This window comes from Selaginella moellendorffii, unplaced genomic scaffold (genome assembly GCF_000143415.4).
Source record: "Selaginella moellendorffii unplaced genomic scaffold, v1.0 SELMOscaffold_142, whole genome shotgun sequence".
Taxonomy (NCBI): Eukaryota; Viridiplantae; Streptophyta; class Lycopodiopsida; order Selaginellales; family Selaginellaceae; genus Selaginella; species Selaginella moellendorffii.
This window is the reverse complement of record NW_003314403.1, coordinates 209,837-228,801: the sequence shown is the minus strand read 5'-3', so window position 1 is coordinate 228,801 and position 18,965 is coordinate 209,837. Positions and strand designations below refer to the sequence as shown.

Below are 18,965 nucleotides of genomic sequence, written 5' to 3'. Positions count from 1 at the left end.
GATAGGGACCTAGAGTTCTCTTAGAATGTTGTTATTCACTAGATCTTCCATGAGATCATAATATAAAGATCGAATGGCTTGGTCATATTTTTCTGGAGCATCCATTGAAAGTTATATTACTTGCATTCACAAGCTGTCCCCAATCAATCAATCATATTGACCATGCTATGCTTGATCTAGGAGCTATTCTCGATTTAAAAACGAATGGCTTTAGAGCAATTCTCATATGCATACCCATCGGATGAGTCCATGATAGCCATTAGATACCTAGGTATAGACCATTGCGTGTAAAAAGTAAATCAATAGGTTGCATGGTTATAAATAGAAACTGTAAGCCCTAAGGGTGGCATCTACTCCAAGAATACAAAAAGAGTTGACCCTAAGGGTTGAGGTTTGATAATTTCCCTAGTGAGAGTCCATTTGAATTACTTGTATTTGATATTTCCTGGCTTATTAACTACTTTTAATGTAAATGTGGTAATTAGAAGTTTGAAAGAGTCCACTGAATGAAGAATTTGGATTGTTTCCCAACCATCCCAACCAGCATTAATCAGGTTCCTTTTGAGAGCAAACCCTGTTGGGAATGTTTTGATTCCCACCTCTCAAGCTGCCCTTATAAAGGACTCTTTAATAGAAAATGCATAAGTATCAAAGATGTAAGAAGACATGGATGAATTAGTTTCTATTTTCAAATCAATCACAGCCAAACCCATATGAGTGCAGGTTGCAAAATGCTTGTTAGTTAGTTTGTTTGCGTACTTATTAGATTTGCTCGCTGTGTGTGCTTATAACTTTTGTAGGTTTGGTACTGGTGGTAAATATTCGGGACTGCAAATTCAAGATTTTTCTGTGATTGATATGATGAGAGGGAAGAATTTACTCCGCCAGAAGTCTAGCTTTTTCAGATGATTTCAAAATGGCACCCACATGGTGATGATCATAAGTGACCTATGTCTAATAAACTTTCGAATTTTGCCTCTGGAGATCGTTAAGCCTCATAGTAACTTTTTATCACTCACTCGTGCAGTCCAGCTTATACGTAGCGATGATCAACAAGCCTTTTTCTAAAATTTAAAATTTAAATCCCGGTAGCATGTCAACTGTCACTTGGTGGGGAGTTCCTTTTTAATTGGCCTTCCAATCAACTGCAAAATCTAGAAGAAAGAATTAAAGTAACTCAAATATGCATGCATACACATTTGCTATATCCAGTCCGGATACTGCTCATCCGTCTCCCTCATCTGTGCCTTACAATTTTTTGTAAATCGTCAACAGTCCATGAAAGAATTTTGTTCCCCGCAATAATCCGGAGGAGTGTTTGGACTAAACGAGATAAGTCTTGCTCAGATGGCATATCAAAACTGCGCTGGGATTAAAAGAAATGAAAATTAACCAATGTAAGATTGTAGACAGTTTGTCTACTGTAAGATTGGCCTGGAAAAGGAAACAAACCAACCGAATTATTGAAAGAGTCACCAATGAACAAAACTAAGTAACTTACCAGGTTGCACTCCACATAAAGGGTAGCAACGTAGTCATTCAGGCGTTTGCTATAGACGAGAACCTTGAAATCGTAGCTTTTGTCAGCGTCCTCCTCTCGCTCTGGAGCGTCCAATTTGGCTTTTCAAGCACTGCATCGACATCAAAAGCAGGAACTGACCAGCTAAAGTGTTGTGTGAAGAGCCCCAAGGCAAAGAGGTAAGTGGAATGAAGTGGCTGCACCCCGAACGTAGTCTTGGGCTGATCAATGCAGTATCGTGGCAATGCAGTCCTTCTAACCACGAACCTCTACATCACCATCGAAGACTTTATCTTTTGGAATAGGATTATGATGGAACCATTACCACGTCCAGAAGTGGATTGACTGCAAACTGGCACCAAGAAAGGATCTTCGCCTACGTCTTCATCCTCTTTCCGTAACCATACAAAACCCTAGAGGTCAACTTGGGTCAATAAAAATGAAGTAGAACACTTTAAAGCCCTTAGCCCTAAGAGGCATGGAAGAGAAGATTAACAGTGGCGATGGCGAGGAGAAGCGCAGGGCTGCGTTCAAGCACAAGACGGGCGGCCAGGGATGGGCCAAGCGAGTGCTTGTGGGATCATCAGCAGCAAGTGAGGTTTTATCTTCGTGTTCTTCGATCTGGCTACGATTCTAAGCTCGACAATGTATGATCCCGTGCAGCCGGGATTGGGGCGACCATCGGTTTGATCGGAGGCGCGGCCAAAGGGCATCCGGTGAGAGCGTTCGCGCTGCCAGTGACGATTAATTTCGCGATTGCTGGATCTTTCCTCTCTGGTAAGCATCATTTTTTTCTTTATAGAGATTCGCTAGTTTATGTTGTTATGGGGCACACTCTATTAGTTCTTCCGGTGGACGAAAGAACTTACACGCGCTTTGATTGTTTGGTTCCATAGGCATGACAGAGGTGACTCGAGCGATGCTTCGGACGGAGCCCGGCTCGTATACAAACACGATTGGAGGGGGAATGATCAGCGGGATTGTTCTTGCCCGACTGCAAGGTTCGTAACTTTCTTTTTCCATCCTCCAAGATCGATCGGACACTCAACAGGCATTGCTGCGAGTCCATTTTCAATGGGGCTTTTATTTGCTGCGGTTGGAACCGGCTGCCAGTTTGCTGCGAATCAGTGGGACGAGTACAGGCTGAAGAAGTTCGTGGATACTCTTCCAGATGATGCGTTCCCGGAGGAGTTTCGCGAGACGAGGAAAGAGATGGTGGAGGAGGCAAACAAGGAGAGGTCATGGCCGTCGTGGTTGCCATTCAGGAAGCTCAGCGAGGAGGAATTCCAGCACAAGGCCGAGCTTGCGCGAAGGATGAAACAAGAAAGAGGGAGTGTAGACGAATGACAGGCTTGTTTTCTCTCCTCTAGGAATAGAGCTTTGTCGCAGATCGATTGAGCTCGAACGAAAGAATATGACGAGTGTCTAGTGAATATGCCTCTAGATCCGAGAAGAGTATATTCGGCGAATATAGGGTGGAGCTAGGGTTCTAAGTTCTAACAGAAAGAAAATACGAGAATGGCGTGTGTCGAGGAGGACGCTGTGCTGGATCTCACCAGCTCGCAGCTGCACGATCTTTCGGATGTCAACCTCCCGCCCGGCCTTGTGGAGCTGGATTTGACGGCGAATCGTCTCTCCTTCCTCGATCAGCGAATGCAACACCTCTCGCGCCTGAAGAAGCTCAGCTTGCGCCAAAATCTTCTCGCGGACGATGCTGTGCAGGCGCTCGGCGAGTGGCCCTCACTGTTTGGACTCCAAGTGAGTCTTTCTCTTCCGGTGTATGGAGCTTGGTAGTGAATTCTTCTTTTATTTTTCTTTGATCTTTCAGGAGCTAGTTTTGCGAGACAACAAGCTCACTAGACTTCCACCAGTTGGAGGGCTGTCGGAGCTCGTTGTGTTTGACGTCTCGTTCAACGAGCTCACATCGCTGGATGGCATGAACAAAGTTTGCTCGAAGCTGCGAGAGCTTTATCTGTCCAAGAACGAGATCGTCAAGATGGAGCAGCTTGAACATATGCAGGAGCTCCGCTTGCTCGAGCTAGGCTCCAATAGGATCCGGGTAACTTCCTTGTTCCATTCCACTTAAGGCTGTTTACCTTGGTAGGCTGACAGGTGCTGGAAGGAATTGAGAATATGAAGCGACTGGAGGAGCTCTGGCTAGGCCGAAATCGCATCAGGACTGTCAACCTTTGTGGCTTGACATCGATTGTCAAGCTTAGCTTGCAAAACAACCGGCTGACATCAATGCTCGGTTTCGAGGTAGAGTTTCTCAATTTTGCTCTTCTTTTTTCCGATGCCTACTCGCCCAGGAATGCTTGGCGTTGGAAGAACTATACTTGAGCCACAATGGCATATCCAAAATGGAGGGACTTGCCACACTCGTCAATCTTCGAGTGCTGGATGTCTCTTCGAACAGGCTGACGTCTATCGCGGACGTCGAGAACCTTGAAAAGTACGTCTTTTATGTTCACTTTTTCTCCACCCAGCTTTACGTTTTTCTCGCCTAGGCTCGAGGACTTGTGGTTGAATGACAACAACATTCCTTCTCTCGATGGCATCGAAACAATCCTCTCTGGTCCACGACAATCGTTATCCACAATCTATCTGGAGCGCAATCCATGCGTAAGTACAACTGCTTTACAAGTCACACCTTTTAATCGCCTTTTGGTCGCAGGCGTCTGATTCCTCGTACGTGAACAAGCTTATTGCAGCTCTTCCCAAGCTTGGGCAGATCGATTCGCGCGTTCTTTAGAAACCTTCCAACAGTCGACAAGCACCAGACGGAAAAAAAGATCTGAAATTTATAAGAGAATGCCTCTCACACTTCTCGCACCAAAACAACAAGTTATTTCTACGTTCCTCTACATCAAAAGCCAGGAAGCCGCCAGCACCTCGATGAAAGCAACGCCGCTGGTGAAAGAATGCCGCAGAGAGACGCCCGAGGTGCTGTTGCTCTTCCGGTTCGACGGATTGGCCGTGTTATTCGGAGACCGGGTACCTGGAGGCAGAGCTTCGGGTGCTGGAGAGGCTTGCTCAGCTCCAAACGGTGGTGACGCCTCTGGCCCAGCAGCAGTGACAAGGCTAGAGTTGTAGGCGAGGACCCTGTCGATGCCATGGCAGGCTATGAACCTGGTGGAGGAGCAGACGTCGGGATGGGTGATATTGACTTCGTTGAGGGTGAAGTTGCCGGGGGAATTGGAGGTGACCGTGATCATCTCTCCTTGGAGCATGGTTGGGAGCTCAGCACCGACATCGTTCCTGGACAGCGCTTCGAAAGAAGTGGGGAAAGTGAGGACGTGATACTGGAGGGTGTTGATGATATCTTCCTGGGACAAGTTGGCATCGACACCGGCGATGGCGTTGTTGCTGGGGATGAGAAGGGTGGACCTTATGGGAATCAAGGTCTGCAGGGACTGGGCTACCGCTGCCGCGACGGTGAAGCCTTGGCCGATCATGTTGCTTACCAGTGGCTGGACGTCCGACGAAGGCAGGATTCCATCGTCCGTGTCGTCCTGGGCAGCAGCGCGCTCCAAGCCGGAGCTCACGATCGTCACGACACCGACGAACAGGAGCACGAGAAGCGTCCGGGACTCCATCGCTCGCTCGGCTCGTGAACTTGGATGAACTGGGATGTGATGATCTTTCAGTTGCGATAGCAGTGGCTTATAAGATCGACCAGTTCGACGCATGCATGCATGCAAAGCTCCATCTGAGCAGTGAAGGGATGAGCACTCAAGCAACTCGAAGTTCTATGGTTGATACGAAATACAAGTGTCTGTTTGATGATCTCATTTCTACTTTATGGATTAATGCGTGGTGTACGCGAGCTATACTACTACATACATACGGCACAAGTAGGAGCATTCATTGTGGAGCGGCCGGCTGTCTGGGTCAAGTCAGGAGCTCAGGGACGGGAGATGAAGAAATTGATTGATTTCTTGGTGGCAAGCTTTTCAGTTATGGTGGTGGTGCCAAACATGCGATTGCGAGCCAGCTACACGCCAGCCATGCTGCGAACAAGATCCGCCCCATATCGAAAGCCACAATCCGCCATAGCCATGCAAATACAACAAAATCCGCCACCTTTCATACATTTCCTTGTAATTCAACCGAGACAAACTGAAAGTAAAGCTAGAATGAGTGCATTGCGGACAGAGAGGAAGATTCGCCATTTCGCCATTCCTGCTATGAACGGGTCCTTTTGACTGTCGATGACTCACTTTGACTGCGCTGACTGGGCGCCATACATTCTAAAGAGGTGGAACGCCGACACCGCTACCACGGGGAGGAAGGCGATGGTGGCCAGGAAGGCGTTGACGAGCGAGAAGCCGTAGATGAAGCAGTAGTGCTTGAAGTCGCTGCACACCTGGTTCCATCCCACTTTGGTCTCGCCGCGGCGAGCGATGTAGCCCACCTCCGCCACTACTGTGGCCGCGCTCACCATCAAGTACGCAATGAGCTGAGACAACCAAGAGAGTTATGTGCAGCGAGAAAAGAAAATGGCCTATACCTGATCTAAGATGAATGTGACCCAAGCTCTCGATTTGGAACCCACAATGGATCCCGTGGTGAGAATCGTGAAAAGCCCCGCCAGCATTTGGAAGAACATGTAAGCGACCGCCACAGAGAGAGCTCCAACATAATACCTGCGAGTGGATCCTTGGTTGAAGCAGCAAGAGAGAGAAAAAGGAGAGGAAGAACCATCGAAAACTCACTGGACTCCTGTGATCTGCGAGAATGTAGCCGTCTTTTTGAGAAAAATCGTAGAAGCCATGCCAGGGAGCTTGATTGGAATGGATTGTGTTTGCTTGTTGGAGACCATGAGGGCGAGCGCGATGACGAGCAGCACCAGCGTGAGTGCTCGCAGCGCCAGCACCGAGATCTTCATCTCGGCCGCGCTCCTGTTCTTCATATCGCCCAGAACTGGGACGTTTCCGGGACTTGGAGCATCCGCAACACCCATAGCTCTCCTCTGCTCTATATTCACTCGCTTCGCTCGCTGCAAAGTGATCTGATGGAGCCCCTGCCAAATGCGGCTAGTGGGCGCTCTCAAAATTCCAACTTTGGCGCTGTGCGCGATGGGTCCCTCTCGCTCTCTCACACTCTCCCTCGTGCGCTGATAAGCTGAGCTAAGCTAAGCTATCTTAGAGATTGATTGAGCGATGTGCGCCGCGCTACGAGTGAATGAATGGGAAGCAAAAACAAAGGGGGGCGCGCGCGCTAAGTATGTGTCAAATTCCCAAGCGATGAACAAGGCGGTGGCACAGAGGCACAAGCGAGAGAGTTTTGGATTTGGGTCTCTCGGGAACAGCCCTTCGCTGATTGATTGATTGAGAAATCAATCTCGGTGCGAAATGCGATCACACACAACAAGGAAAGGAGCCCAGCGCCGGTGGTGGAGTGAAAATGGATAGTTGGTGCATTGGAAGAGGGGTCCCTTTTCTATTTATTTTCGCCACAAGGCTGGTGAGCGATGCGAAGCTTCTTTTGCCATTTCCCAGCATTGATTGTAGCTACCAAAAACTCCCCCAAAAAAGGAGAAATCCTCTAATCTCTCTCTCTCGTCGCATTTGCAAACAAACACACACTTGGCGAGAATGCGATTTTTGAATGGAAATTTGTGGTTGTTCCGTTGTGTTTGGCCACAAATCTTGTGCGATGAATGTGGTTTTAGAGCATATTCGCACAATCAAGATTCTTCCGCATAGTAGAGAATATTCACATAGTTAGGGTTAGGTTTAAGGCAAGAGAGAAAGCCCTATCCCACATGCCCAAAGCCTTTAGTATGACATTCATATAAATACCCTCGCCTACTACTCTGCTTATGTCTCTTCGGAGACACCAGATAAAATTGGAACGATACAGAGAAGATTAGCATGGCCCCTGCGCAAGGATGACACGCACAAATCGAGAAATGGTCCAAATTTTTTTTCTTCTTTTTCCGCCTTGAGCCTGGCTCCACATTGCGATCGAAACCATCCAGCCTATGGCGTGCAATTCGTAAAAGGGTGGATTTTACAACAGTGAATTTCACTCACAATACAGTGTCCATGTGGCAATTTTCTATTAGTTCGGCATTAAATGTCATTTGGATGCCTCATGGATACCCCATGAATGCTGGCCCGATGGGTCGATGATGTCCCCATAATATGAACAATGTCATCAAGTTTGACCCCATGACATAGGGATTCATCAGGTCATCGTGGGTCGGCATGGCGCAGTGCCCTTGCTCTCTCTCTGGCCTAGGGCACCCACGAATGATGATGGGGAATTTGTAGGAGACCTTCCTTGCCTTAGCGCCCGTTATTCTATGCTCTGTAGAATTTGTTCTTGGCTGTGGTGTAGGAGAGCTGCGGTGCTGTTAGGGATTGATAGCAATGGCCGCGATCACGACTCCGGATTCCAGTGTTCTGGAGCGATTCCATCACTCGTCGTTGCCTTCTCCCCTGCGTTGCCATCCAGCTCGTCCCGACCTCCATCCTCAAGAATTGCGGCGCAAGACGAAGGAAGCAGGAGGATTCGACAATCGCCTAGACGCCGCAGCGGGTAACAATGGGGGCATTGATGATTGCGAGCAGCACAGCGGCAGTCGGCAATGCAGGGAGGACACGGCAATGGCCGTCTGATGACGATCAAGGTTGCCACACTCCCAAATTCTAGATGGAGTTAGATGGACTTATGCTTGCTATGAACACTATGTTAAAAGAGGTGTGCCAAAAAAGAATAATTCAGTTCTTTTGCCATGAGTGCCAAGAGTAAGATGTGAGAATATAGTGCTCTAGATAAGGTAGTATGGTATGCAATTTAGTCGATTGTCCATTTGGTTTGCAACATTAACTTGCTAGAATGCATGGGATGAATGAATGGTTCCATTCCATACATAGCATGGGTCATTGCTATGGGCATGATGCCCCATCCGGGGCATAAGGATTGGATATTCGTAAAACATTCTATGCTTGTGTTTTTTCACACTCATAAGACACATGGACCAATAGCAAGCATACACATGGTGTGAGTGAAATCCACAGTTGTAAAATCCACGCCATACCAGCACGCAAATCCCGCAAATCCTCGACTGGATGCCGCAAGTGCGAAAGTGTCGACATCGGGAGAACAGTGGCGTGGGCGAAGCTTTTGTTCAAGGAGATGATTGCTCGAAGAGGTGAGGGTGTGCGCTGCCGAGAGCGAGGTGCATTGCGAGGTAGAAGTTTGCTCGATGCCAAGGCAGCATGCGGAGCATCGCAATCTCGGCTTGCTCTAGGTTCTCGATCTCTTCCAAACCATCTCACTCTCGGGATTTTCTCAACGCTTGCGCTCGGATCGAAGGTGTGTCGATCCACCAGAGCTTGGTCCAAAGTGGGATGACCACCCGAGGTGTGTTCCAGACGATCGAGGAGCACAGTTGTGTGCTGTGAGCTTGTTCCACGAGATGCTCCGGCATGGGTTTAAGCCGAATTCAAGGTAACTTTCATGCCGATCCGAGCTCTTGCACGAAGAGATCGCAGCTCACTGACGTTCGCTTTCTTCATTTTTCCCGCAGCTCTATGGAGAAGGTCGGGAACGCGCTGATAAGCATGTACGATGCTTGCGGGAACTTGGAGGACTTGGAGAAGGAGCCCAAGCGTAGACGGTGATAGATGGTGGCGAGGCCATGCAACTGCTTTCCTTCGTGCTGCTTGCCGCCCAGCCGAGGCACTCTTGAAAGGAGGTTTGATGTTGCATCACAAATCTCCCCACTATTTCAGAGTACTGAGACAGTCTACTTCGTGATTGAGTTGAAGGAACTCAAGTTGGTTGTTGGCGCTGTTCGTGGGACTGAAACGCCAGAAGATCTTTTCACGGATGGCCTGGGACGTGAATGCATCCTTGCCGACACTGACTACCACGGATTGCTCATGTAAGTAGTGCTCTCCCTCTCACTTCTTACAAGTTTGATACTCTGGCCATTTGTCTGACGTCAAATCCTCACTATTGCCATGCCGCTGTGGTGGCGGCGGCCAGAGAGCTTGCCTTCGAGCTAGACAGCCCCGAAGACAATCCTGAGTTTGCAGGTTTGGAAGAAAAAGCTTGCTCTTTGCTCATGTATGGATGTATGCACTTAGATTACAGGGAATGATGGTATGCATGCATGAGTTTGTTTCTCTCGTTTTCACTCTCTTTCGAGCAGCTATGGCACCGCTTTCCAAACGTACACACTGGCGTTCTTCCCTGTGTTGACATAGTTATCGCGGACCATTGTAACAAGGTGTGACGAAAGTTTCTCTCGATTCCTTTCATCCTGCACCACCTTTCCAGTGTCGTGTATAACGACGAGTCTGCATTGAGGCTGTCCGTGGCTTTGAGGCTCTGCACGGCCTCGCTTCGGGCTCTAGCAGTACATGAACTAAAGTGGCCAGAAGGTTCTTGGGCTCGAGGCGAGGCAATGGAGGAGCCACTAACGAAGACTCCAATCCATGTCCCAGTGGAGCATCGCAGTACAAGCGTTGCAAATGCGGCCAGAAGTCAAAGGTGGAGCCATTTTATAACTCTATTAGAGGTCTTCACATATCTCAGAGACACTGTTATAATCCTTCAGCACCAAATGAATCTTTTGCTTTGGATTAGAGCTGGAGGAGCTGCTTGGTTAACCAGGTCGGCAACTGCTACTGGCCAGTAAGGTCCGGTGGTTGTGGTGGCAACAACCACTCTAAGCCCTACGATAATACCAGCTAGCGAAAGAACCACTCAAAGCCTTACCACAGTGGCGGTGGTAGCAGTGGCAGTGGCCGAGGTGGGGAGTGAAGCTTCAATTGGAGCAGTTCAATCAGCAATTGCAACAACTCGATGGAACTATTGGGGCAAAAGGTTCTGCTCCATCGCTGCTCTCAAGAAGGGTTGCGGAATCACAGTCTACAAGAGTCCTGGTACAATCACATGTCCGGCATAAAAGTAAATATCACGATATCATGTAATTCTTGTTGTCATACCTGAGAGATAGTAAGTAAATATCAGATCTTCTATAAAGCTTGCTGTCTCAGGATCCTTTCACAGCAAAACCGCAACATCCCTCAGAGAGCAATGGACTCCAAGTTCCTGCCTGTTTCAGTGATCATCCTTAGTGGAAACTCCATGAACAAATCTGCAACAGGTGTGGTCTCCATAATACACTTCTCAATAGCAGTTGCTAAAATTCTTCTTCTTCCTGTGTAGGTGGAGATAACAGCTACTAACATCTATAAACCTTTCCATAAACGCTTGGATGTTGCTGCCATCAAACCCAGGTAGACTGTAAATCTCTCCCACATCAAACGGTTTCATAGTTCCAGAAAGAAGATTCTCCCGAACTGTCCATGCTCTTTCCTGTACTGAAACAAATAGGGGACTTTGCAGCACATCATAGAGTGCAAGGACGATGGGATTCAATAATGACTGCCCTTCCTGAGGAGTTCGGCCTGATATGAAGCGGCCCTTCATGCATGACTGAGCTTCGTCTAACACAACTGTGGCATCCCCCCAACCCACCTCTTTTACCAGCTTTTCTATGCCGCTAGTGAAGTAATTAACGAAAGAGGGCACTTGATGGACTTCATGGACCAAACCAAGCAACTCCTCAGAAACACGTCATCAACTGCCGGATACTCCAGCGGCCAGTCTCGTGGAACAAGCCCTGGCTTACACTCTTTCAATAATTTAAGCCAAGTGAGCTGTGCAAGGATTAAGGCCCCCATGCCACACAGCACCACTGGATGCTCTGGGGTAATATTTCTTTCTCCTCCTGGAAAACTGTTTTCCATCCCGTTGGCCACTCTGTAAATATCTTTTGATCCTCCTTCAAACCCAACCATGGCACGGTCACCTGTGAAAAACAAATTGAACCTGGTGTTGGTGAGTTCAATCAGCATTCTTGTTTTCCCTGATCCACTAGGTGCTAAGACCACAGTAACCTGCTGACTTGACAACCATCTTGCAAATCTTTTTTAAGTCTACTTCCAACACCTTCCCACAAAATGCATGGTCTACCTTCAAGCGAGCACACGAGTGTCCGAGCAAAAGGGAACCTTGCCTTGTAACCTGACTCATCTATTGCTAACTATGCTATTGCCGGCCGTTTGAGAGAGATATAAGTGTCACACTGACCTGTAATGTCTGTTTCTGTAAACATTAAAATAAGTGAAAAGAAATCCCAAGAAACCAGTTACAATGCCACGGCATAGCCACCAAAAAACAAATGCGTTTGTAGGCAGCACAGTAAAGAATAACAAGCATCTTCATGGCCAAGACACATCTTCTGTATACACAAACTCGTCACACAACCAGCTTAAGCCAACACGGACAGAACCCACAGCCATAGCCAATGGCCAGAAGGCAAAACAACAAGTGAGACCAGAAACATCCACGGCCAGTGAGTACAAACAAAACAAAACCCTCAAGCAAGATCAAACTTGTCAACACATAGTTCCCAAATGTAGCACACCACCAGTTACAACGGCCAGGCCATACCCAGATCACTAGATAAAGAGACACATGGCACACAGTCACAACCACAGGCAGCATTAATAGAACGCATGTTTTTCTCACACTCATAATACACGTGGATCAATAGCAGGCATACACCATTGTAAAATCCACCCTTTTATGAATTGCACGCCATGTGTGTGCCATGAAATCAGCGGATGTTTGAAGGCCTTGCTTCGCTGTTGGATTTGGTGCTTGGGTGCTTGTGTCTGGCCTGTGGTTGTAAATAAATTCATGGCGGCTGCTTCCCTTACAGGCATAGAATATGTTATGAATATACAATCCTTATGCCTCACATCGCATCAAATATTCCTGCTGCTTGATTTCCACCAAGGCCCAAATCTCCTCCTGTGTCCAGTTCTTGGAACGTTGCCTTTTTGCTCCTGGTCAAGCTGCTATATCTTCCACATCCACCTGCAAACTTGCTTGCACGTCCATGTCCACATCCATGACCTCTACTAACTCTGCCTCCACGTCTACTTGTACCAAGAGCTACCCTTCGATCTTCACTTCTCTACTCGTTATCAAGCGGGGAGCCAAAACTTAGCTGTTCCGACTGCAAATCAACCTTAGGCTAGTTGCCTGTAGCAGGAAATTGAGATTAAGTGCCTTGCTCCACATGTTGATCAGCCCAATGGCCAGGCTGAAAATTGAGCCTACAACCACAACCAGCTTGATTCTAGCCAGGCCAGCAGCCATAATCAAGATTATGGCTGGGCTGACCAGCCTAGCAGCCAGAATCAGGATTCTGGCCAGACTGACCAGCCCAACGGCCAGAATAAGGATTCTGGCTGGGCTGACCAGCCCAACAGCCAGAATGAAGATTCTGGTGGAGTTGGAAGCCTTAGTCAGTTGGAGGTGCTGTAAAAAGAGTTGTAGAAAGAGCTGCAAAAGGAGTTAGTAAAGAAAGAGCTGTTGAAGAAAGGATTTTTTCTTTATCTTGCTGTTGAACTTATTGAACCTAAATGATGTGCATGAATGCAAAAGGAGAGAATAGAGAATATCTGTTGTTGCTGCTATGAAGAAGTGTTGGGGCTTCCTCCCATGCCTGGGAGGAGCCCAAAATGCCCTGCTCCTCACACCATGGTCATAGCCGCTCTTGCCCAAAGTTAGGGCGCCAAGTTGAGGCACATAGCTGATGTGGTAGGCAATTGCATGCAGAAGAGAGAGAATATAAATTTAAGGGTCCTAGGGAGGACCCTTAAATTTTACATAGAAATTTTGTTGAACCCTAACTTAGAGTTTTTTTAAGAGTTTAGGTGTGGAAACCCTACTCTTAAAAAAACTCTTAGTTAACTAAGTATTCAATGTGAAAACAATTTCACCCCTAACCCATAAAATTTATGGGTTAGGGACGGCCCCACAATGCAGTGGGCATTTTCTTGTTCCAGATACCATGGGCCACCTTATAAACCAGAATTGTGTATGTTCTTTCCAGGCAAGGAAATTTGTTACTCCATTTCTCTAGAAGATGAAAATGATACCATCCTATCCTATCATCTAAGGCCCTACTCATGCCAAAAATTCTAACTTATACCTCTGATACCATGTGAAGAAAGCCTCTTGGTCTAACACTTTGAAGAAAGCAAAAACTACCTCACAAAACATCAAAGAAACCTAAAAACCCTAAATTAGTGGATCATTCAACCAGTTCTTTACGGCTTTAAATTGATATGATCTTTCTTGTTCTTCGCTTTTGGGATGTTTAGGCCTTGGAGGCCAGCACAAGTCCGGTGCCGGCGATTCCAACCGTGAGAGCAATGCTTCCTCCATACTTCGTTCCAAACTCAGCAACGTTGGCGATCGGCTGCCACGTTCTCCACTTTGGTGGATGTCAGAGGGATGAGCAGAAATAGTTTCGTACAAAACTGTAAAATAGAAGCCGGTTGAGTTTTCTCTTTTTGTCTCTCTTGATTATAAATTAAGTTGTCCTTGACGATTCTAGGGCACCACTGATAGGGTTTCAGCTAGCAAAATGGACGAGGAATTGGCTAAGGTGGAGGCTCAAATCGGGCTTCTTGAGCCGCAGATCCAAGCGGCTGGGGAATCTTTTCTCTCTGCCCTTCAGAGTGGCAATCAATCTCTGGCGGAATATTGGCGGAATGAGAAAGAGCAGCTGCGGAAGAAGGAAGAGCAGCTGCGGAATGAGAAAGTGCAGCTGCGGGAGGAAAAACTCCTTCTCCTCAGAAGTAATGGTAAGTCATCCCCCTCGATTTGGGGCGTTTTGCTGTGTGTTGTGGATATGGCTGCTTTCGGTCATGGTTAAGGATTTTGCCTGAGGTCGCTTTTATTTTGGGTTGCTGGAAGTGTGGCTATGGTTGGCCATGTTTTCTATTGATAGTTTTTTCTTCCAGATCTAATACTAACTTTGTTTTGTTCTGAATGTTGCAGTGCCCCATGGAATCGGTAAGCAATTGCGAAAGCCCTTTGTTCCCTTGCACATGCATCCATGTCAGAATTCCCATTTGTTGTCCAGTTTTTGGCATTTGAAATCGGCGGAGGTTTCAAGGTTTCACTTATTTTATTGTTTGCAGAAACAGCCATTAGACGTCGGTGTGACAATTATATCTCTTTCAAACGGGAGGCAATAGAACAGTTCGCAGTAGACGAGTCCGGTTACAAAGCAAGGTTCCCTTCTGCTCGGACACTCGTGTACTCACTTGGTGGTAGACCATGCATTTTGTGGGAAGGTGTTGGAAGTGGACTCGTAGAGTTGGACACAAGATTTGCAGGAAGGTTGTCAAGTCAGCAGGTTACTGTGGTCTTAGCACCTAGTGGATCAGGGAAAACAAGAATGCTGATTGAACTCGCCAGCACCAGGTTCAGTTTGTTTTTCACAGGTGACCGTCCCATGGTTGGGTTTGGAGGAGGATCAAAAGATATTCACAGAGTGGCCAACTGGATGGAAAACAGTTTTCCGAGAGGAGAAAGAAATATTACCCCAGAGCATCCAGTGGTGCTGTGTGGCGTGGGGGCCTTAATTCTTGCACGTCTCAGTTTTTTCAAATTATTGAAAGAGTGTAAGCCAGGGCTTGTTCCACGAGACTGGGCGTTTTTTCAGCTGGAGTATCCGGCAGTTGATGACGTGTTTCTGGGACTGCTTGAGGTGTTGCTTGGTTTGGTTCGTGACGTCCATCAAGTGCCCACTTTTGTGAATTACTTCACTAGCAGCATAGAAAAGCTGGTAAAAGAGGTGGGTTGGGGGGATGCCACAGTAGTGCTAGACGAAGCGCAGTCATTATTACAGTGCATGAAGGGGCGCTTCATATCAGGCCGAACTCCTCAGGAAGGGCAGTCGCTGTTGAATCCCATCGTCCTTGCGCTCAAGTCATATGGTGTGCTGCAAAGTCCCCTGTTTGTTTCAGGTACAGGAAAGAGCATGTTGACGGTTCGGGAGGATCTTCTTTCTGGAACTATGAAACCGTTTGATGTGCGAGAGATTTACAGTCTACCTGGGTTTGATGGCAGCAACATCCAAGCGTTTATGGAAAGGTTTATAGATGTTAGTCGACTAGACATGCTAGCTGTTATCTCCACCTACACAGGAAGAAGAAGAATTTTATCAACCGCTATTGAGCAGTATATTATGGAGACTGCACCTACTGCAGATTGGTTCATGGAGTTTGCACGAAGGATGGTCACTGAAACAGGCCGGGAACTTGGAGTCCAGCGCTCTCTGGGGGATGATGCGGTTTTGCTGTGCAACGATCCTGAGACGGCAAGCTTTATAGAAGATCTGATATTTACTTACTATCTCTCAGGCAAGACAGCAAGAATTACGTGATATTGTGATATTTACATTTACTTTTTCAGGTGCCCGACATGTGATTGTACCAGGACGGAGGAGGGCCATGACTCTTGTAGACTGGGGTTTCGCAACTCTCCTTGAGGGCAGCGATGGAGCGGAACCTTTTGCCCCAATAGTTCCATATATCAGAGGGGTCGCTGATAATGAAGCTCAAGCTCCCGGTTTGCGAGTTACAACAGAGACTCGTCGTTTGTCAGTTACAACAGAGATTCGCTATGTAATCTTGCAAGAGCCTTTGGTGGTAGATGCACTGTGGCACCACATGTCACAGGGTATGCACATGGGATACTTTCTGAACGCATTTAGACAGCGTGTAATCAACTTCGAGACGTATGTATGTTGGGAGCTTGGACGTGCCTTTGAGAAGAAGGTACCGGCAGAGGTGCTCGGATTGGTTGAAACACACACCACATACAAGGAGACATATGAGCTTTTAAAACAGAGAGGGGCATCAGAGGGGGCTGTTACAGTGATTGAAAATGCAGAACAGCTGAACGAGTGGCTCAAGTCAGTGGAGACTAGTGTTTCGTTTGCAACATATGGTTGGATAGGGCAATTTTGTGAAGCAGGACCAGATGCGATGTTTTTCCTGTGGAATGGTAAGCTGAACAAGATTATGCCTGTGTTTGTACAAATCAAAACGGGAAGTGACCTTGGAGCAACTCAAGCATTTGCGACGCTGGACATCATGAAGCTGGACAAGAAAGTGAATTCAGAAGGCTCTCACAAACTCAAAGAGTGGTGTTCCACTGGGTACATAAGGTTGGTTATGACAACAAAGGAATGCTCACGAGCAGGAATGCGGGCAAGGCAGAGTGAGCTTTTAAAAGGAAAATGTTCAGAAGAAGAAGCAGGGGTAAGTTTTGAAAGTTGTGTGTTATTTAAACTTTTTTGTGGTCTGTTGTGTAGGTTCCACCTTTGTCAGCTATTTGGGCCAATGAAAGGATACGTGGTATTGTGAACACAGAATTACTAGAAGCTATAGAAAAGTTCAAATAAAAACGGAATAAGTTGCACTCGTTCTTCGTAATTCCCCATGAAATCGGCGGATGTTTCAAGGTCTTGCTTCGCTGTTGGATTTGGTGCTTGGGTGCTTGTGTCTGGCCTGTGGTTGTAATTAAATTCATGGCCATCTGCTTCCATTCCGTTCTATTAATGCTGTCTGTGTCTTCTGGCTGTGGTCGTGACTGTGTGCCGTGCGTCTCTATACCTGGTGATCTGGCTATGGCCTGGCCGTTGTAACTGGTGGTTTGCCTGATGTGGTGCGCTACATTTGGGAACTACGTGTTGACGAGTTTGATCTTGCTTGAGGGTTTTGTTTTGTTTGTATTGTTTCCTTCGCTCTGTGGTCTCACTTGTTGTTTTGCCTTCTGGCCATTGGCTATGGCTGTAGGTTCTGTCCCTGTTGGCTTAAGCTGGTTGTGTGACGAGTTTGTGTAAACAGAAGATGTGTCTTAGCCATGGAGATGCTTGTTATTCTTTACTGCACTGCTGCAAGCGCATTTGTCTTTTGGTGGCTATGACGTGGCGTTGTAACTGGTTTCTTGGGAATTTTTTTCACTGATTTTATTGTTTACAGAAACAGACATTACACGTCGGTGTGACGCTTATATCTCTCTCAAAACGGCCGGCAATAGCACAGTTAGCAGTAGACGAGTCAGGTTACAAGGCAAGGTTCCCTTCTGCTCGTGTGCACGCTTGATGGTAGACCATGCATTTTGTGGGAAGTGGACTTGTAGAGTTGGACAAAAGATTTGCAGGAAGGTTGTCAAGTCAGCAGGTTACTGTGATCTTAGCACCTAGTTATAAGGTAAAACACGAATGCTGATTGAACTCGCCAGCACCAGGTTCAGTTTGTTTTTCACAGGTGACTGTGCCATGGTTGGGTTTGGAGGAGGATCAAAAGATATTCACAGAGTGGCCAACTGGATGGAAAACAGTTTTCTAGGAGGAGAAAGAAATATTACCCCAGAGCATCCAGTGGTGCTGTGTGGGGTGGGGGTTGCACGGCTCACTTGGCTTAAATTTTTGAAAGAGTGTAAGCCAGGGCTTGTTCCACGAGACTGCGTTTTTTTCAGCTGGAGTACCCAACTGTGGCATCCTCTTTTACCAGCTTTTCTATGCCGCAAGTGAAGTAATTAACGAAAGAGGCACTTGATGGACTTCACGGACCAAACCAAGCAACTCCTCAACCAGTCTCAGAAACACGTCATCAACTGCCGTGCTAGAAGCTCAGTCATTATTACAATGCATGAAGGGCTGCTTCATATCAGGCCGAACTCCTCAGGAAGGACAGTCGTCCTTGTGCTCAAGTCATATGGTGTGCTGTGAAGTCCCCTATTTGGTTCAGGTACAGGAATGAGCTTGTTGACGGTTTGGGAGAATCTTCTTTCTGGAACTATGAAACCGTTTGATATGGGAGAGATTTACAGTCTACCTGGGTTTGATGGCAGCAACATCCAAGCGTTTATGAAAAGGTTTACAAGATGTTAGTCGACTAGACATGCTAGCTGTTATCTCCACCTACACAGGAAGAGTTTTATCAACTGCTATTGAGAAGTATATTATGGAGACTGCACTTGCTGCAGATTGGTTCATGGAGTTTGCATGAAGGATGATCACTGAAACAGGTGGGAACTTGGAGTCCATCCCTCTCTGAGGGATGATGTGGTTTTGCTGTGGAACAATCCTGAGACGGCAAGCTTTATAGAAGATCTGATATTTACTTACTATCTCTCAGGTATGACAACATGATATTTTGATTTTTACTTTTACTTTTTCAGGTGCTGGATATGTGAGGAGGAGAGGGATAACTTTTGTAGATTGTGGTTTGGCACCAGATGCTATAGAATACACTTATAGAATGTTTTATGAACACATTTAGACAACTATCCATATGCGAAACTAACTTCATCATGACTCTTTATATGTGTTTCAACCAATCCAAACAGCTCTGTCAATACTCTTGTTTCAAAGACACTTCCAATACTCTTTTCTCAAACACTTATAAGTGTTATATATACATATATCTTGAAGTTAATTCTGTATACAGATGGTTGTCTAAATATGTTCATAAAACGTCCCATAAGCGTACTCTGTGACATAAAGGTACCACAATGATATCTACTACCAAAAGCTTTCTCA

At 46.8% G+C, this 18,965-nt stretch overlaps 5 protein-coding genes and 1 non-coding gene across 7 annotated transcripts; 5 read left to right on the top strand and 1 right to left on the bottom strand.

Annotated features, from left to right (window-relative positions):
* The first annotated feature begins 1,978 nt into the window (after positions 1-1,978).
* Positions 1,979-2,962, top strand: LOC9645785. Its single transcript, XM_024666510.1, has 4 exons — positions 1,979-2,112; positions 2,183-2,296; positions 2,416-2,520; positions 2,571-2,962. Exons 1-4 carry the CDS (start codon positions 1,998-2,000, stop codon positions 2,864-2,866), a joined length of 630 nt encoding a protein of 209 aa, XP_024522278.1. The 5' UTR covers positions 1,979-1,997; the 3' UTR covers positions 2,867-2,962.
* A 68-nt stretch (positions 2,963-3,030) lies between these two features.
* On the top strand, positions 3,031-5,305 carry LOC9645759 (protein phosphatase 1 regulatory inhibitor subunit PPP1R7 homolog). Its single transcript, XM_002992788.2, has 6 exons — positions 3,031-3,277; positions 3,348-3,578; positions 3,632-3,778; positions 3,829-3,971; positions 4,027-4,141; positions 4,194-5,305. Exons 1-6 carry the CDS (start codon positions 3,038-3,040, stop codon positions 4,269-4,271), a joined length of 954 nt encoding a protein of 317 aa, XP_002992834.1. The 5' UTR covers positions 3,031-3,037; the 3' UTR covers positions 4,272-5,305.
* A 132-nt stretch (positions 5,306-5,437) lies between these two features.
* On the bottom strand, positions 5,438-6,905 carry LOC9645784 (CASP-like protein 2U9). The gene is made up of 3 exons (XM_024666524.1): positions 6,235-6,905; positions 6,030-6,165; positions 5,438-5,978 (listed from the first exon to the last, which is right to left on the bottom strand). The coding sequence occupies exons 1-3, from the start codon at positions 6,480-6,482 to the stop codon at positions 5,736-5,738; spliced, it is 627 nt and encodes a 208-aa protein (XP_024522292.1). The 5' UTR covers positions 6,483-6,905; the 3' UTR covers positions 5,438-5,735.
* A 440-nt stretch (positions 6,906-7,345) lies between these two features.
* On the top strand, positions 7,346-7,448 carry LOC112343309. Its single transcript, XR_002991233.1, has one exon. It is a non-coding gene; the product is annotated as a U6 spliceosomal RNA (small nuclear RNA).
* A 1,504-nt stretch (positions 7,449-8,952) lies between these two features.
* On the top strand, positions 8,953-9,765 carry LOC9645783. Its single transcript, XM_024666535.1, has 3 exons — positions 8,953-8,980; positions 9,060-9,416; positions 9,687-9,765. Exons 2-3 carry the CDS (start codon positions 9,157-9,159, stop codon positions 9,739-9,741), a joined length of 315 nt encoding a protein of 104 aa, XP_024522303.1. The 5' UTR covers positions 8,953-8,980; positions 9,060-9,156; the 3' UTR covers positions 9,742-9,765.
* A 4,208-nt stretch (positions 9,766-13,973) lies between these two features.
* On the top strand, positions 13,974-16,837 carry LOC9645782. Of its 2 annotated transcripts, none has more exons than XM_024666537.1 (4): positions 13,974-14,208; positions 14,405-14,419; positions 14,554-16,677; positions 16,731-16,837. In XM_024666537.1, the coding sequence occupies exons 1-3, from the start codon at positions 13,989-13,991 to the stop codon at positions 15,795-15,797; spliced, it is 1,479 nt and encodes a 492-aa protein (XP_024522305.1). In that variant the 5' UTR covers positions 13,974-13,988; the 3' UTR covers positions 15,798-16,677; positions 16,731-16,837. The 2 variants fall into 2 exon arrangements, with proteins under 2 accessions (XP_024522305.1, XP_024522304.1); XM_024666536.1 differs by having other exon boundaries at positions 14,548-16,677.
* Positions 16,838-18,965: the final 2,128 nt, after the last annotated feature.

Coding starts and splice junctions, on each gene's coding strand:
- LOC9645785 (XM_024666510.1), top strand. CDS start 1,998: ATGGAAGAGAAGATTAACAGTGGCGATGGCGAGGAGAAGCGCAGGGCT. Junction 2,113..2,182: donor TGTGGGATCATCAGCAGCAA/GTGAGGTTTTAT, acceptor GATCCCGTGCAG/CCGGGATTGGGGCGACCATC. Junction 2,297..2,415: donor TGCTGGATCTTTCCTCTCTG/GTAAGCATCATT, acceptor TTGGTTCCATAG/GCATGACAGAGGTGACTCGA.
- LOC9645759 (XM_002992788.2), top strand. CDS start 3,038: ATGGCGTGTGTCGAGGAGGACGCTGTGCTGGATCTCACCAGCTCGCAG. Junction 3,579..3,631: donor TAGGCTCCAATAGGATCCGG/GTAACTTCCTTG, acceptor GTAGGCTGACAG/GTGCTGGAAGGAATTGAGAA. Junction 3,972..4,026: donor GACGTCGAGAACCTTGAAAA/GTACGTCTTTTA, acceptor TTTCTCGCCTAG/GCTCGAGGACTTGTGGTTGA.
- LOC9645784 (XM_024666524.1), bottom strand. CDS start 6,482: ATGGGTGTTGCGGATGCTCCAAGTCCCGGAAACGTCCCAGTTCTGGGC. Junction 6,166..6,234: donor TCGCAGATCACAGGAGTCCA/GTGAGTTTTCGA, acceptor ATCCACTCGCAG/GTATTATGTTGGAGCTCTCT. Junction 5,979..6,029: donor TCACATTCATCTTAGATCAG/GTATAGGCCATT, acceptor TGGTTGTCTCAG/CTCATTGCGTACTTGATGGT.
- LOC9645783 (XM_024666535.1), top strand. CDS start 9,157: ATGGTGGCGAGGCCATGCAACTGCTTTCCTTCGTGCTGCTTGCCGCCC. Junction 9,417..9,686: donor GACTACCACGGATTGCTCAT/GTAAGTAGTGCT, acceptor TCTTTCGAGCAG/CTATGGCACCGCTTTCCAAA.
- LOC9645782 (XM_024666536.1), top strand. CDS start 13,989: ATGGACGAGGAATTGGCTAAGGTGGAGGCTCAAATCGGGCTTCTTGAG.